The sequence below is a fragment of the Odontesthes bonariensis genome, chromosome 2, assembly GCF_027942865.1.
Source record: "Odontesthes bonariensis isolate fOdoBon6 chromosome 2, fOdoBon6.hap1, whole genome shotgun sequence".
Lineage (NCBI taxonomy): Eukaryota > Metazoa > Chordata > Actinopteri > Atheriniformes > Atherinopsidae > Odontesthes > Odontesthes bonariensis.
Window position 1 is genome coordinate 21,785,848 of NC_134507.1, and position 16,868 is coordinate 21,802,715.

At 41.3% G+C, this 16,868-nt stretch overlaps 2 protein-coding genes across 3 annotated transcripts in view; both read right to left on the reverse strand.

Annotated features, from left to right (window-relative positions):
• The window catches only part of lrpprc (leucine-rich pentatricopeptide repeat containing), a 61,348-nt gene extending 51,747 nt beyond the window's left edge, over positions 1-9,601 (reverse strand). Inside the window, exons 1-11 of the mRNA XM_075479263.1 lie at positions 9,400-9,601; positions 8,350-8,552; positions 8,009-8,131; positions 6,746-6,867; positions 6,417-6,475; positions 5,642-5,728; positions 5,403-5,529; positions 4,592-4,736; positions 3,957-4,108; positions 3,692-3,797; positions 3,450-3,557 (exon numbers count right to left, since the gene is read on the reverse strand). Of these exons, the coding sequence (XP_075335378.1) occupies positions 3,450-3,557; positions 3,692-3,797; positions 3,957-4,108; positions 4,592-4,736; positions 5,403-5,529; positions 5,642-5,728; positions 6,417-6,475; positions 6,746-6,867; positions 8,009-8,131; positions 8,350-8,552; positions 9,400-9,578 (1,411 nt within the window). The 5' untranslated portion in view covers positions 9,579-9,601. The remainder of the gene's footprint in view (positions 1-3,449; positions 3,558-3,691; positions 3,798-3,956; positions 4,109-4,591; positions 4,737-5,402; positions 5,530-5,641; positions 5,729-6,416; positions 6,476-6,745; positions 6,868-8,008; positions 8,132-8,349; positions 8,553-9,399) is intronic.
• A 635-nt stretch (positions 9,602-10,236) lies between these two features.
• znhit2 (zinc finger, HIT-type containing 2) lies at positions 10,237-12,537 on the reverse strand. 2 transcript variants are annotated; one of them, XM_075484984.1, is made up of 2 exons: positions 12,329-12,537; positions 10,237-12,050 (listed from the first exon to the last, which is right to left on the reverse strand). In XM_075484984.1, the coding sequence occupies exon 2, from the start codon at positions 12,037-12,039 to the stop codon at positions 10,291-10,293; it is 1,749 nt and encodes a 582-aa protein (XP_075341099.1). In that variant the 5' UTR covers positions 12,040-12,050; positions 12,329-12,537; the 3' UTR covers positions 10,237-10,290. The 2 variants fall into 2 exon arrangements, with proteins under 2 accessions (XP_075341099.1, XP_075341091.1); XM_075484976.1 differs by having other exon boundaries at positions 10,237-12,110.
• Between the last annotated feature and the right edge of the window lie 4,331 nt (positions 12,538-16,868).

Here is a 16,868-nt window from a genome sequence, read left to right on the forward strand (position 1 = left end):
TTCCTTATTCCTCCCCATCCCTCCCCCACAGCAGCCCCCAATTCCACAACTCTGGCCTCTCTGCCCGCTAGTGACACCTGTGGACAAAAAGTGACACGGCGCTTAATATTTCATGGGCCGTGCACAGTGGGGCGCGTAATCCAAAGTGAATTCCCTCAGAGCGCTTGCATTTACATGAAATCAAGTCACTCTGCATCAGTCACATCACCTGCACTGGCCGCCGAAAGCCCCCCCCCCCTCCCTCCCTCCTCACACACAAACCTCCTACAGCCAATGAATGCAAGAGAGACCAGAAGGGAGAAAAGGAAAAAAAAAAAAAAAGGGAGGCTGCATCATTCATGAGAGTTAAGGCAAACACCATCAGAGACAAGGAAGTGTAAGGGAAAGAGAAGTTTCTCCACTTTCCTTCCTTTCGACCTGCCTCCTGTTTGCACTGTGATACCTAAATGGATGCTGCCCTATGTGTGGCTTTCAGAATGCGCGGTTAGAGAGTCTGAGAGTGCTCACGTATGCGCGCGTTGTGACGCAGGTTATAGCTCATGTCTAGTCCTTCTCCTTCAGGCTTCCAAGTCAGCTGCTGAGAGATCCCACCATTCAAACTCTGAATCTGTCTCAACCACACGGCAGAGTCAGTCTGCAGCTGCACCGCACTGGTCTGACCACTTATCATCTCCCTGCCAGCTCAAATGCTGTCAATTGGCTGACAGGAGAAAAATACATCATTTATTAATTGCTCTAAAAAACCCCAAAGAGAGAACCAGAGCTCAGCATAAATAAAGCACTTAAAAACCAAGCTGCTGAACACATTTGACAGGGTATATCCACTAATGACTTGTGAATTCTGACAAGTCTCCCAATGTTGCCTATCTGTGACCGAGATGATTTTCCCCACAAGCTCATCTTGAATAACCTTTAAAAAGAAAATAATTTCCTTTACTGGAGGCAGGTTTTGGGGACAGAAGTAGTCATGTGAACTTCATCATCTGAGCTACTAAACTGTCTTAATAACTCACTGGAAAAGAAAAACCTTGAGACGGGAATGTAGATTCAACAGGGAGACAAATTAGAGGTGTCTTTTAAATATCACGTGGACAATAAACATAATAATATCGTGATATGATCTCAGCTGACAAAACGATATTGACTGTTTTTGTAGCAACATCTAAAGTTCAGAAAGTGAGTGTAATTCAATTAGGAAGAAAAGAACCTCTTTAATTTCATGTACTTTTCCAATTTATGACAGCCGCACATTGGGATGCATGCGCTGAATGTTTCAGAGTGAGGGACAATGAAAGGTCTGGATTCTCAAACTAGTTACGTTTGACAAGATTTGAACAAAGTCACTGAAGCAAAATGCCCTCTGACCCCATCAGCCTTAGGGATGTATGTGCATCCGTGTATGTGGGTGTGCATGCGTTTACAGCTGCCAAGCCACCCCTCATCCGCAGTTAGTGTCAACAACTTGATGTGCAGGAGATGCAACATTATAAAGGCAACTTTTAGATTTTTGTACAGTAATGACAAAGAGGGATCAGCAGCAATAACCTTCCTTTGAATCAATTCATCTGCATCATCTGAAAAACCAACGATTGCAAAAGAATAATTGGGCCTTTGATTGATACAGGAAAGCACCACTCATCACTGAGAACACACAACCACGAAGCTAAAAGGGCGAAGTGCTGAGAGATCAGGGAGAAAAATATGACTTTCATGTCTGAGTGCACTTTCTGAAAGTCAAAGTTGTCTTTCTGGTCCGAAGAAAATGGGAAAATTTCTCAGAAATTTGTGATCTATTCCAAGAGCTCTCCAGAGAGGCCCAAGTGTGTATTTGGAAGAGTTTATGTACGTGTTTGTTTCATCTCCACCCACTCTAACCCTCTCACGCAGGGATCAGACCTCTTTGCCCTTCGTTGCCCCAGCCCAGTGAAATCTGTCCCAGCTGGACGACTCTCTGGGTCATTAATATTTGAGGGAAACTCTCCTTTAAAAGCTCTTTCTGGTACAGAGGATGTCATAATCCCCTCTACACCAAACTGAAAAAAAAAGAAAAATGCTAAAAAACTAGTAATATCATGCTCACTAAAGAACCCCGTTCCAGTGCCGGTTATGAACAGCGATAGGTACATTTTTCTCAGTCTTGGGACTCCATTGCACCCATTAGGGTTCTCACATCGGCATGAGACTGTTCACATGGGGCTTAAGTGGTTCTAGGATCCTGCTACAAACTCACTTTTAAGATCTGCTACTGCCTTTCAAGAGATAAGTGAAAAAACAGAGGACACATAGGTTGGATGCTACATTGCAGAGTCATTTTAACAGGATAACCTCTTCCTCGCTGAAGCTATTAGAGAACACCGATATGGATGTTCTCTTTGGAGCGTTCTCTCGCTATCTCACCAGGGGAATATACAGCCTCTTGTATTGCTCTGTAAACACCACCTCGCCTCTATTGGAGTGGCCGTGTAAACAAAGGGAGGTCTGGAGTCCCTTACGAACTTATGGCATTTTAATAAGCTCAGAGCTGCAAGTGGAATATACATGACTTGGATATGGATTGACCTGTAAATGGCCATGCCTGTGAAACAAACAACTGCCCTAACTTCCTTAAGCCCTTAGTCCTGTTCATATAGATGCACAGAGGACAAATGGGACAGAAACAAAGCTGAGTTTAACTCTACGATGACATTATAGATTCATAGGATCTGCCTGATCTAAGCATTCAAAGTGTCAGGGACAATGTATTAGAGAACTTAGAACTTTGCCATGAAAAAAAATATATATACTCAACCCCTGGCCGTATCAATCAGACACCCTTTATAAAATGGAAAACTGAGGGTTGGTTCATTGCTACATAACAGGTGGATAGATTTTGAGTTTGTACAACTGAAGCAGACTGTCTGGTTTTACTGTGGCAGTGCCAGCACTCCAAGGAACACTGTCGGGGTGGAGCGACACATTTCAACAGACTTAAATTGCCTGATATACCTCAAACCCAGTGCTGAAATAATCCTTTAGCTCCTGGGTGCCGTTAGTCCAAACACGCCAAGAAGGAAGAAAAAAAACAAAAAAAAAACACAAAAATTTGATCTGTGGTAGCGTCTTTGTAAGTCATTTTCAGTTGGAGGTACAGGCTAATAAAGAGGTAATGCCAGCATAGCTATTTCAGTCTATTTGCAGATTGATAAGGCAAGCATCAAGGTATGAGGTGACTGTGAGTAAAAGCTTTCTGTATGAAAGAAGAATTCTTCTGCAAACCAGTCTCTACCTTAAATTTATATGTACCTCCTCTGGACATCAGGGTGCCAGGGAAATGTGTCTGGTGTCAAAAAGCTGTGAGTGTTTGTGCGTGCCCGGCTATCTTTGTGAGGACCAGTTCAGCTGGACCCATTTATTTTGATCATGTAAGAGAGTCAAAAACTTTGACTGGTAATGTATGTGTGTTTTTGTACCAGCTACGTTGTTCTCTTTTGCAGGCTGTATGAGAAGAGGCCAGAAGTAATGAGGCCTTATGGGTAAGTTCTGCTCCTTATACAACTTCATCAGCTCTAAGGATGTGCCTAGAAAAAAGAAACAAGAGAAAACAGCAATTATTCAGAGAAGTTGCTCCTTCAGTTTCCCATTACTACAGTAAATGAATAAATATGGCAACATGTGTGTGGGTGTGTCACGAAAATAGAAGCATGTGTGTTACCAATCTTCTTGGCCTCCAGGGCACATGCTAGAGTAAAGGTGAGAGGCGCAGTGTGCAGATTATTCTCCTGAAGCTCTTTGCAGTAATGCACGATCTTCTCCACTGACTGAGTCAAAAATGACAATAGAGGAAACACTAAAATGAAGACTCAACATTCACTGCATCTGTGAGTGCAAAGGTTCATGTCGGTTAACAAATGCATGCTGACGGGTAGCAACTATCTGCTTGAAATACTTAAATCAAATCAAATCATCTTCTCATGTACCGTGTCCACGTTGACGCAGTGCCTGAGGAAGAAGTTGCCGAGGTTGGAGGACTCGCTGCTTTCAGACTGCAGGATGGGGAACGTCTTCAGGATGCTAAAAGCTGTGTCCTCCTGCCCCTGAGTGATGAGGCTCAGACACAAGTTCATGGCATCTAGAAGAGCAACAAATGCAGATTTTGCTCAGCCTCATATCACCAAATATCACCGGTAAATACTTTAATAGGTCACCTAATCTGAGATTTTTTGGCACTCATTTCCAATTTGTGGAAAGTGATGTGACAAAATTTCTAGAACTGCTGATAAAAACTGCAGCTAACAACACGTGCACAAAGCTGTTTTCTCAACAATCTGCTGTACATTGTAATAATCAATTACTGAAGAACACAACCATAGAGCTGCTAATCATAGCAAAGGCACAAATAGTTTCGAGCAGCAGTTCACTTTCTCTCCCAGATCAGAACGTAACAGATTTACGTTGTGATTGGGATTAGCATAACAGCTGACTGTCTTTTACAAGCATCACACTTAATTTCTGTGACTAAGCATCTTATTGACGTGTATCAATCTTGCTGTTACAGACCACAGTAACTGACTACTGTAGGATAACATGATACTGTGCTTGTGTATATGTGTACCTGGTACATAACCCCTTTCATGCCTCAGGCGTTCAACCATCTCTGGTAAGAGGTGCTGATGTCCGGCCTTGGCCAAAGTGAAGATGACCTGCATGATGTCCCTGTCCATCATACTGCAGTCTGCACCCTCTGCTTCTTCCAGAGTCTGGAAAAATTCAAGAGTAAAATAAGGATGAAGGAAAGAAAGGAAATAACGAGTTTGGGAGGTAGAGAAACAGAAAAGAGGGGATATACAAGTGTGGGAAGAAATTAAAGAGAAAACACGTTTTGCACCCATCTGCAAGTGAATTTAGCATCAATTTTTACATTTTAGCTCAGCTCAGCTACATAAACCAACGTGGAGTGAGGTCATTCTTAGAATTTACATATAGAAACAGATAGTGATTGATAGGGATTGACACAACTCTCAGATAAGTATCTCCGTTAGGCTACATGTAAGAAAGCTCCACGTGGAAGCTGTGAAGGATCAAAATAACTCTGCTTCAGTGGATAAACAGAAGCCAACATACTAACAAATTTAGGTTAAATGTAGTTCACAACAAATGCTACTCGTGTCATTTTTAAACTGGATTGTGAGCTGAGCAATGTTTCCGCCACGTTTTTACATGACAGCGATGTGAAGTACTGCTGCACTTTGTCACACAACAATGCCTGACCACGGATCGGAATAAATAAGAACAGAATTCTGGGAAAATCAGCTTCATGCACCTGACTTCTACTGCAGATTAAGAATGGGATGAAAGGCTCCAATATTATGCATCTCAAAGAATACTCTCCAGTGTGACATCCCATGCCCTTTCCCTATACACACCTTTTTCATATTGGCCAGATCCCCCTTCTCAGCATAGGCATTAAGCAGTGACACATAGGTGTCAGGACTCGGTTCAATTCCTGCTCCACGCATCACAGGCAGGATGTTTGCAGCGCTTTCGATGTCGCTGGAAAGTAACAAAGCCAACAGCTGGTTTCCAATCAAACTACTCTCCTACCAACACTTGCTTTGTGCCGTTAAAGGCAGAATATCAAAAGATCGAAAGCTATTACACTCACCCAGCACGGGCGTGGCCTGTGACCAGAGAGCTGAACACAGCTTCAGTGATGGGTAAATCTTTGCTCTTCATGAAACCCAAGATGGTGCTTTATGAGGAGGGAAGTTAAAATAGGCAAACAAGTGTCATCGATAATATCAATGTAAACTTAACTCGTGTGGTATTCTTCAATAACATAAAGCCCTAAAAATGCTAAGTCACACATCTCAGAACATGACAGAAAAACCATATGCAGAGAGTATTACTGGCATAGTTACAGTTAATTAGAAGACAGGTTTGGAGAAATTATATGAAATGTGTTACAAAGTCCGACCAACGAATTAAGTGGGTATCGAAAATGGATGGATGGATGGGTGTTACAAAGTTGGCAAGCCTGATAAACTCCCAGTGACCGACAAAGGGACTGACACACAATATGATGACAGGGCTGACATTTTACTTTTAAGGTGCCAAGAAAGTATCTAGTATCTATTCTAAAACTTAAAGTGAGCCAGAACAAATCTAAATCCAGAGACATTTTAAGTTAGTCTTAAGTATTTGAGTTACAGCTACCAACAGCAAGAGGAAAAAAGAAAACAGGAAAGAAATGTAGATTTGTGAAGATATGAAACCCCTCTCAGGTGAGAGGTCAGAGGTCACAGACCACACTGCAAACATGGACTTTTTGTGACGCACAAAGTAGGTCCTGTGGAAACGACACACTGATTCTGGACAACAATGCCACACCTGAATTCTAGGAAAATGTCTTTTTAACTTTCAACAGTAAGTTTGCTCACCTGGCGCCCTCAATATCTCCATTTTGGCAGTAAGCAGCTATCAGTCTCTGGTAGGTGACCTGTGCACAGCAACATTACAAAATCAAATGGAACTGTTTAAGTAAATATTCAAACACCAGAATGCTGCTGGAAAACCTGGAAGGAAAAGTATGATCATTTCAAAGACCTGAACAATGAAATTGCCTAAACAAATCCCACAATCTGTGCCTATCGAATAGAATATTAATATGTATGTGCGTTTGTCTTCTACTGGCCCCCTGTGCTTGACGGGATCAGCAAATAATAATCTAACTTTTGTGCTTTCCTTGCCATTACATTGTAGCACTTACTCTGTTGGGATGCACATTAGCCGCCTCCATCTTGGCCAGGAAGTCCGTGGGGGAAAACTTAAACTCATTCTGCAGGTAAACCTTCAGCAAGGCGTTGTAGTGACTAACATCATACTGTGCACCTGGAACAGATAATGTTCAGTCAGCATAACCGCATTAAAGAGTTCAATGCAACCATCACAGTTTCAAGGGTTTAAACGAAGGACGCATTATATATTTAATCTTTATCATCATCGAGATATCAACAGGCACAATATCATTATAGCAAAAGATTGTTTGGTATGCAATAAACGGTAGGCTATTTACCTTTTTTATAGTAGATATTCTGACATGAAACAGTAGCGCAAACTTGTTGCTTAAACATGTTTTAATGAGGTCTGCATTCAACTTGCATGTTCTAAAACTAACTGGCAGGCATAGGTTGTTAAGTGGAATGTATCACTCATTAATATACCTGAGCTTAATACCATATCCTAAAATATTTGCTTATAAATCGTGAATCAAAAAGTCATTGTAATATTCAAGAACATGGCCATATTGACTGTTTTCCTCATATGATGCAGCCCTTGTTTAAATCCCTACAAATCCCTGATGTATCCAATTTAAGACCAAATACCCGATGATGTCAAAAAGCATCCTTTTTTAATATAACCCTCCACCAATCAGGCCCAGTCTATTAAGATGTGCCAACAACCCCTCACACACAACTCGGTGGAAAAAGAGTTGTTCATCCTGTTAACCACTTTCTATCAGAGCGCTTTCACAGTTCCCACTGAAACATGGCTTCGTTTCACCATGTACTATGTTAATGGCTGAAATGACAATAAAACCTCCTTGACCTGACTGAATTCAGATGCTTTTTAGTTTGATTGGACCTTTCAGGTGACCAGCCACAGATTTATCTCATTCTGTGTCGGGCAAATTTGAAAAAAAAAAAAAAAAAAAACGCACAGTGGCTCACACAAACACAGTGACATGTCTTCAGCATTTAAGTTCTTCTACAAGATAGAAGACAGAAAAACGCTCACAACTCTTCAACTGTAAGGCCGAAATAAGCATGAAAGAAAATGCCTCGAAAATGTGCTCATTATTGTAGCATGGCAACGCGAGCCTTTGGTTCTTCTCTTTCTGTAACATTTCGAAAGTGTAATAAATAAGCCTAAATGTCGCCACATGACGTCTTCACTTGGCATGTTCAGAAGCACAGTTAGACTTGTTCGAACAACATGAAAGTGAAGTTACTGTCACCGGTGCGACCCTCACCCAGCTCCAGCAGCCTCTCCCACACACGGTGTGCCAGCTCAGTGCGTTCCACCAGAGGCACTTCAGGCAGCAGTGACCCACAACTACGCAGCAGCAACAAGGCCTGGTTACCGCTGGGATAACCTGCAGGCGGGGAGACAGATGGCTCAGATGGATATAGACAAGGATAGAAAGGAAAACTAACTAATAAACACTGTAATAGAGCTTATCCAGTTTCATATACAGGGAAAAGAAATGCAGTTAAAAGCACAAGTTTGAAGTTTTCAACTTGCGGCCAGCGCAAACTGGTTACAGTTCTACCTGCCAGTTTGATTACACCGTCTTGTGACCTGCCCACCTACCTGCCCTGCAGATATCATGGAAGATGCGGAGCAGCAAGGTCTTTGTGATGCGACCGGTCCTCCTCACAGAGTTGTCCAGTTTGGTCAGGGCCCAGTCAAACTGCTGCGCCTGCTTGGTCTGCACCGCAGCGCTGGCTTCATCCTTCTGCTCTGTGGCCACAGCGTAGTGACGCACACACCCCGCTGCGTACGGCCACACACGGCTGCGTTGGGTTACAGACAGAAGGAGTTAACAGGATCATAAAGGAGTGGGATCATTCAAAAGGGGGGGAGGATGATGAAGGAAACAGGACAGACAGGGGAAACAGATAAATATAACACTTGTGTGGGTTTTGGTGAGAAAAAAATAGGTTAGCTAGCATTGTGCATTTTGATTGCATTAGACTCTCTTAGTACAGGATGCGCTGAGAGTAAAATAATAGTGTTGCTGTTCCACTACCTGCTCAGAGGCTGTATGCAGTTCAGTAAAGAGCTGTGACCTTGAGGAAAACAAGTTGAACTAAAGTAACTAACCGCTGCCTCCAATACATCATTCTGGCATCAACTGGGGCCATTTCCTCTTGCATTTCATGATAAAATAAAATATATTAGCTTTTAGATCAATTCAACAGCCCTCATCAAATTGGCTAAAGCGTTACAACACAGATTGATAGGCTGACTGCTAAAAGCTAGCATTCTAAAAATAAAATGACTTGGATTAAGACAATGAAAGGAAAAAAACGATTGCTATAAGTTACGGTATCATAATGATGTCTACAAATGTATCTGGCGTAATTGTGTGTTATCAAACAGTCTGTCAGCACCACAAGTTACACAACGTCTCATCATCACCTTGCATAAAACGGGAGCCATGTTTACGGTAACCGAGCAGCTGACAGCTTACGCTGCATTTTATTCGCACATAATACAACATAAATTAAGATTCCACATTTAGCATTGCAGGCTGCAATCGTCCAAACACACGTGCGTCTTTGGCTGTCATTGAACCCCAATGACATATCTGCTTCACGCATGGATCCCAGCTACATCAGCTAACGTGTTGTTCCATACCTGGACACATTGTCAGAGACAGGGCTGATCTGTCGGGAGCAAACTCCGGTCCTTCTGCCTCCGACTGCCCCGCTGTAGAGCCGACCGAGCGGCGGCCCGTTCCTTTTGGTTCCGGTGATCTGAAGCAGACCCGAAGGCGAAAACTTCAGTAACCGGGCTGATCTCAAGAGCGCAGCCATGTTTTCTGTCAGAGCGTGGAGGAACAACCGCACCACGTGACTGTCGGAGAAAACATCGCGAGATAACGATTCTGGGTTTTTGTTTTTTTGTTGATATAGTTCCTTTCAAATCACACAACTGTAATCAAACGTCAAGAATATTTTTGATATCATGTTTTTAAGGGCCTAATACGTCATGGATGTGCTCTACAGGAAGAAAAATACTAAATGTATGTCAATGCACTGATCATCATCCAGTCCATGTATTTAAGCTCTATTCTCTTATACGCTATGTATGCATTTGGCCAGACATCTCAAATTAAACAGCAATTAAATAAAATATATTTCTACCTATGTGCAGGAGAGGTTTGTATAAGGGAGCCCCTCCTTGCCACCATAGGACGAGACATTTAGCCAGTCTCTTACAGAATAATAGCATCTTAACTAAAAATTTAGTTAGTACTAGAATATTTTTTAAGTTTTATTCTCAATTCATTAATTTTCATTTCATCTAAACCTTTGCTTTTCCTCATTATGTGAAATACTCATCCTACTTTTACTCGCTGAACTTGTAATCTATAATTCTAATAAACAAAACAATATAAATCTAAATTAAACTTTTTTTTAGGCTTTTTTTAAGTGTCAAAAAAAAAAAAAAAAACAACATTTAAGTTTCCATGTATTTTATTACAATGTGAACTGAAACAAACATCAATATCTTACAAACAGTTCCTTAGCTCAATTCCTCAATCAGCTTACTATTCTCTTTCTTCTTCCCTTTCTTTAAATTCTCCTCGACCACAGTCTTTGCTTTCGCCATGCTGTTCCTCACGCTCTCTCTTCTACTATGTTCACTCCACAAATCAATAGCCAGTCGATGAATCTGGTGTGTATTGTCCAACACCCAGGCTTGAAAGAATTCACATTTCTTGCTCGCTCTGAAGTACTTCTGTCTCCTCGCGCCTTCCTCTCCCTCCTTAGAAAGGGCCGTTCTGGCCTTGGAGAGCGCCGAGCGAAGCTGACTCAAAGCTGCCATGCAGTATCCGGTAGCATCCTGTCTGTCTCTTCCAGTCATGATGTGAGCCACTGCTTCCACAGCCCTGGCTGGAGCAAGAGGATCTTCCCTGTCGAGATAGCCCTCACCCAGAATGAGAGTTTCTCCACAGTCCAAGGCCTCCCGGACAGAGCTGAACACCCTGCTTGAGTTCAGCGCCTCAGACAGAGCAAGTGTCATGTCACAGAAGTCAAACATGAGTGAATCAGTGTCACCGTTAAGCAGGCACAAGGCAAAGGCGTAGCCATAAAGTGCATTGACTAAACCATAACAAACCAGAGAAGATGGATTTGCACATATAGAACTCAAGTTTGGAATTTTAGCAGAAATTGGGGGGACTCTTTCCACTGCTAAACTTCCTTTACTCTCACTTGTTTTCTTTTTGGTTTTTCCTTTAACATTTTTCATGTTTGTGGCTGATTTGCCCAGTTTCTGTTCCTCTTCTTGTGATGTATTGACTTGATCATCATTATCCTGCTCATTTATAACTGCTGAAGTTTCTCTCGCCAGTTTGCCCACTTCTTCCTCAAGCACCTCCACAAGTGCTCTCCCTCCCTCCTCATGCTCCTCCCACCAGGGCTTCCACAGGGGAACCAGCCCACCAAGAGCTCCACCCTTCATCAGACCCACAAACGTCTCTTTCTCCTTGCTGTTGAGAAGTTCCCACAGCTCCTCCTCTGAAAGTTTATCAATGTCCAGCCCTGACAGCCGGTCAGCCAAATCCAGCTCCTCTTCTGCACTTTCATGATCCTCACTAGTGTCTCCAGACAGTGGTTCCCCTCTTCCAATATCCTCAAGTTTCCTCAAAATAGCCTCAATTTCTGCTGTGTTCCCATCTTCAGACTGCTGAAGCTCAGCTAACCTGGACAAGAGCTCCACAACCTGCACCTTGTCTGTTACCCCTCCTTCCCCCTCAACTGTGACATCATCCAAAAAACCAACTTCTTTTAAAAAACTCTCCATGCCCCCGTGTGTCCTCTCTGCTTTTCGTCCGAGTCCCAACAGAATCTCTTGCATTTTCTCTCTACCCTCACTTTCTGTTTTTCCCATCTCTTTCAACTCCTGAAGAACTGACTCCTTGTAAAACTCCTCTGAACACACTGAGTGCTCTGGACTCTGGTAGCAACCCAAGCCGCAATAATGGAGATTACACCGGGGACAAGTGTAGCAAGAAGGTTTACGTTTACACAACATGCATAGTGCACTCCTTCTGGTATCACTCCCAGCCTCTGTAGCCTTTTCCTCTTGGGTCTTTGCGGGAGAGAGAAACTCCTCTTGTTCATCTGCAGCTCCTCTGGACGGGAGCACAATCCCATCTCTGCTCACCGTCTCGAGCTCTTCATCGATCCATTCCTCGTTCTTTGGACCGATGTCTGTCAGGAGACTCCTCACTGACGGAGGAAGTCTCCGTCTAATTACCGGATTCATGAGCTGCAGAACTGAAACGAAACACGATGTTGAGGCGAAGCAGGAGAGAGAGTGCTCTCTTAAGTAATGACCTAAAATAGAAAAAACAAAAGCATCTTAGCTAACCGTCTGTAGGGTTAAATTGGTTTGAAAGTTCAGCGTGTTAACACAGTTTTTGTGAAGCGCTACAATCAGAAACCGCTTTTTAAGATTTATTTTAGTGTTGCCAAAAGGCTCTCCGACAACGCTAAATGTAATTTTTAACAAACTCTCTTTACAAATATTAACTTGAAGAACGTGTTTTACTTACTTTACACCATTTCAATTGACACCAACGTTTCACGTATGTTGTCCCAACGAAGCCGACGCGTGTCGCGGCTAGATGACGTAATATTGAGCATTTCCTGGTTTTCTTCTTCTTCTTCTTCTTCTTCTTCTTCTTCTTCTTCTTCTTCTTCTTCTTCTTCTTCTTCTTCTTCTTCTTCTTCTTCTTCTTCTTCTTCTTCTTCTTCTTCTTCTTCTTCTTCTTCTTCTTCTTCTTTTATTCTTCTTATTTTTTTCACCGCAGCGTTTTTGAGGTGGGGGATCTTTGGAATCGCTATTGTACACACTTAGAAAAGATAAACATAACCAAATAACTATCTCGTTCGTACAGTGAACCCATAAGAGGTACCACTAACAATTTGAGAAACACTTTTTTTCCAATTATCATTATTGATTAACAGAAATGTTCAAATTTAGAAAAAAATAAGACCAAAAGGTCTTAATATCAATCCCAGTTTCAGTTTGATGAAACCCATGATTTTAATATTTTTTTTCTTTTCTAATTGATTTATTTTTATGTATTTGTTCGTTTGCTTTAAAATTTGGATTTAAAATGTGTACTTTTTTTCTAGGTTACAATTCTTATTAAATTAGGATATTTATTTGTCCCTCATTTTCCTTTTTTTTTTTTTTTAGTTATTCATATATTTTTCAGACAGCTCCCCTATATCTTGTTTTTTTTTCTGAATAAATATTAGGAAAAAAAAACAACCTGTAGCACCAATTATAATAGTTGTAATAATAAGAATGATAATAATAAGAATATTCCATACATTTTTTTCAACTTCAAATCAATCATTTAACATAATAGTTTGGACAGATAATGAATACAGCTAATAATCTACAGTTTATGATACCAGTCCACATACACAATCCAAGTCAACACAATACAAAAAGGCTTGCTTTCTTTTTTCCCCACTTTGCTGTAAGGAATATCAGGGTTTTTCTGTCCAAAAAATGGAAACAATTGCTTTTTATTTATATTTAGACCTTGACTAATTACGGGCCACCGACTCTGCAAATGTCATTAATTTATTGCCACATCTATTCAATTGTCCAAAAAGGTGAAACCGGTGAAGTGTTAACTGACTGATTTACAAATATTCAATATCTGGAATACTAACTAACTTAAATATCATATTTGTATCACAAGGTGCAAAGCCCACACACCTGAATGGTTTAGTCCAACATTAAGATAAACTATTTTAAATTTAGATATTTCTCATATGCTTTGTGTCCAGTAAATGTCTGAAAACACTGTTTTCATAATAAAAAGCTGTAATGTTGTTTAAGCAATAGTTCCTCTGTTTACGCAAACAACACATACAGATCTAACTGAAACATCACAAGCTTGTATTCATGTAATAATCTGACTAACAGCACCCACATCTGTCTGCCAATTTGTGTGAGTATTGTGCAGGCTTGTGTTTGTGTGTTTATGTGCCCTCCTGTGTGAGCTGTGTGTCTGCATCACCTGTAGGTCTGTTTGCTATGAGGTGATTGTCTCCTGTAGGGGGTCAAGCATGGTAAAGGTCATGCAGGTGGGGAGTTGTCAGATGGCCGTCCACCCCTCACTGGGCCAAGGGGCTCTCGTGCCGCCTGTCAGAGCCTGTGGGGAAAGAGGGAGGAGAAGGAGTGTCTGAGGACGACATGTGCCATGCTGTCTTGGCCCCGCCCCTGGCAGCTGGACCAGCTGTCCTGGGTGGGCAGCTGCCTTCTCTTATCTCCCTTCTCCTTCTCTGGCATGCCCTGTGACATGTTGGTACCCTACACAATATCTTACTGACTGCCACACAGATGATATGCAGCCAAAAAAAAAAAAAACATAGTCTATGTTAGGACCGTTCTCTAAAGGCTTTATTTGGTATTTTGATTTGATCAGTGTAATATTTCCCAAAAGGATAGATTAAAAAAAAAACAAGAACAAAAAGGAGTATTATCTGTAACAACAAGGTGACGTTGGACCTTTGCTTCACTGGGATACAAGAACAATCTGATGAGGCCATTTAAATATTGGCTGCAATATAATAACTGTAATATAATTAAAGTTCAACACCTGAAAACACAAAGTAACTATTGTTTACTTTATAAAGACGTATAGCAAAATTATCAGCTGCAGTTTAAAATGATACCGGATATATAAAAGATAAGATCAACGGGGAATAGCTTAATTGCACCTGACTGATCTTTTTCACAGGAACATCCTGTGATTGCAGCAATGCACACAAAACTGGAGAACTTAGATACATAAACGGAAGAGAATAACAAATCATCTGATCTAGCAGAACAGTGCAAGTAAGGACTTATATATATAAAAAAAAGGTCTAAATCTCAGAACTGTCCTCACAAAGATAGATGCTGCGGTACACACGTGCAAACACATTCGCTTCCTGCTGCCTGCCACCAGCTGATAGGTGACAGTAAACAGGCTCTGCCTTTTGGGCATGTCCAGCCGCAGCATGTCTAGAGCTGTCCACAGTACAACAGCAGGGTGTGTGTGGATGCGTGTTTCACAGTGAGCGCATATGTGTGTGTCTCTGCAGTTAAAGCGAGTAGACCCATGTTGATGTGGACTGTGCTGTCACCTGTCAGCTCAGAAGGATCTGGCATTTCAAGAAAATCTGTGTGTGTCCGTGTGTGTGTGATGGATTGTAGAGTCCCGCCTGCATCAATGTCCAGTTTGGATGTGAGCAACTGTCATGGTCTATGCTTTTTGTAATGTTTCGGTTGTTTTAGTGTTAATCCGTCTTTCTGATTTCTGTTTTTATGTTCTCTGTTTTCTTTGCTTGCCATTGTTATGCTCACATTTTGCTTTCTGTTTGATTTACTTTTGTTTCATGTCCTGTGTTCTTGTTTAGTTTTCCTTGTTTTTCCCAGTTAGTGGGGCCCCACTGAATAGTCTTTTCTGCTTGTGAAGGTTTCTAACTGGATGAAGCGACCCTGAAGCATCTAAGAAGCAGCCACAATAGGAGCTGTTTGAATTCTTTGAATACCAAGGAAAGAACTTCAGTGCTTCCTTCATTATCTTCTTTAACATAGTAAACACTGAACCATAACTTGCAAAAGGAAGGAGATCATTCTGTCCCACAATTCCTTGCCGAAGCAACTTTCAAGGCTACTCCCTATTACATCTGTCCAGTCTAATTGTGATTTTCTTGGAAAAGAAATATAAGGAGGATGAGTGTGAGCAGCCTGTGACAATATCAATCATGTGCCATTTTCTTCCTTTATTAGATACAAACCATGATAGCAAAGTAAAACCTTATATTATATCTTTTTATATTAATATGATATATGTATGATTTTTTTAACCTCACAGTAAAGTGAAAGAAAAGAGCAAACAATAGAACAAACAATAGTAGGTCCTTTTTCTGACTCTTCGACCAAGCTCCAGGTTTTGGAGCACACACTACTTCACCATAATGTGAAAAGAAAAACTTATTTAATTAAAAAAATATTTAAAAAAAATAATATGAATTGCATGTAAAAAAAAACGTCATTTAGACTACCATATGATATATGAAGATAATGTGTTCTTTGAGTGTAGAAACTCAGCCTAGTTTACAATGAGAAATTTCATCAAAATGAAGTTCAGATTAAATGCAAGCAGAAAAACAACGAGAGTGAGATGATCAGTAAACGTGCCTGAAACCAGGCATGGCAACAGCATCATTTTTTCTCCTCACTCTCCTTTCATCATTCCACAATTCCTTTTTTCATGAATGAACCCCAGAATGTCAGCTCAGCTCTCGCAGCATAAAAGCATCAATGTACTCCCTCAATAATTCAACTCAACAATATCTTTTTTACTTTCTCACAAGAAGGCTACACTGAGCTGCACAGAGCCCTCCTCCTCCTCCTCCTTCCTTAGTCCTTTCTCCTTTCCTTTAATTGACCACCTTTGCCGGGTCACTCGCTCCACAAAAACAAATCCCTGTTTCCTGTATGCCTCCTTGATCTTTCTCAACCAATGAACTCTCACTGGCTGAGTGTGTGTAGAAGTGTGTGTGCTGAATGCAGTGCGGCGTGTGATGTGCTAAAACACAGGTAGATGCAGCGGTAGCCTCTCAGTGACCTAAAGTGACTGCTGACAGCAGTAGCAGCAGAAACAAGCAGAGACACTGAAAAAGAAACCTCACACCACTCTAAAAGTCAACTTCCTCTTTTGCTCCTTTTTTCTTTTCTTTTCTTTTTTTTTTTTTACCAAAGTTGGAAATAGACGGTCCTGTGTATCACAGTAGCCTACACCAGCAGTTTCATACTTCTGTCTTCACACTAGCGGCTTTATTTACCATTGTTTAAGAACATCTTCTGATGCTCGTACATGCAGTCAGTCAGCCTCTGGTTATCTCGTGTTTCTTGCTCACATCAATTTTTTTCCTCTTTCCCTTTCTTGATGTGTTTTATCTTAAAAGCTTTTGAAAAGTCTTGTTGTGATTATCTATGAGAGTGCTATTTAGATAGAGCTCTCTGACAGTCAGTCACAGCTGCCGACAATAAACTAACAGCCTCATTCAGCTTAGATG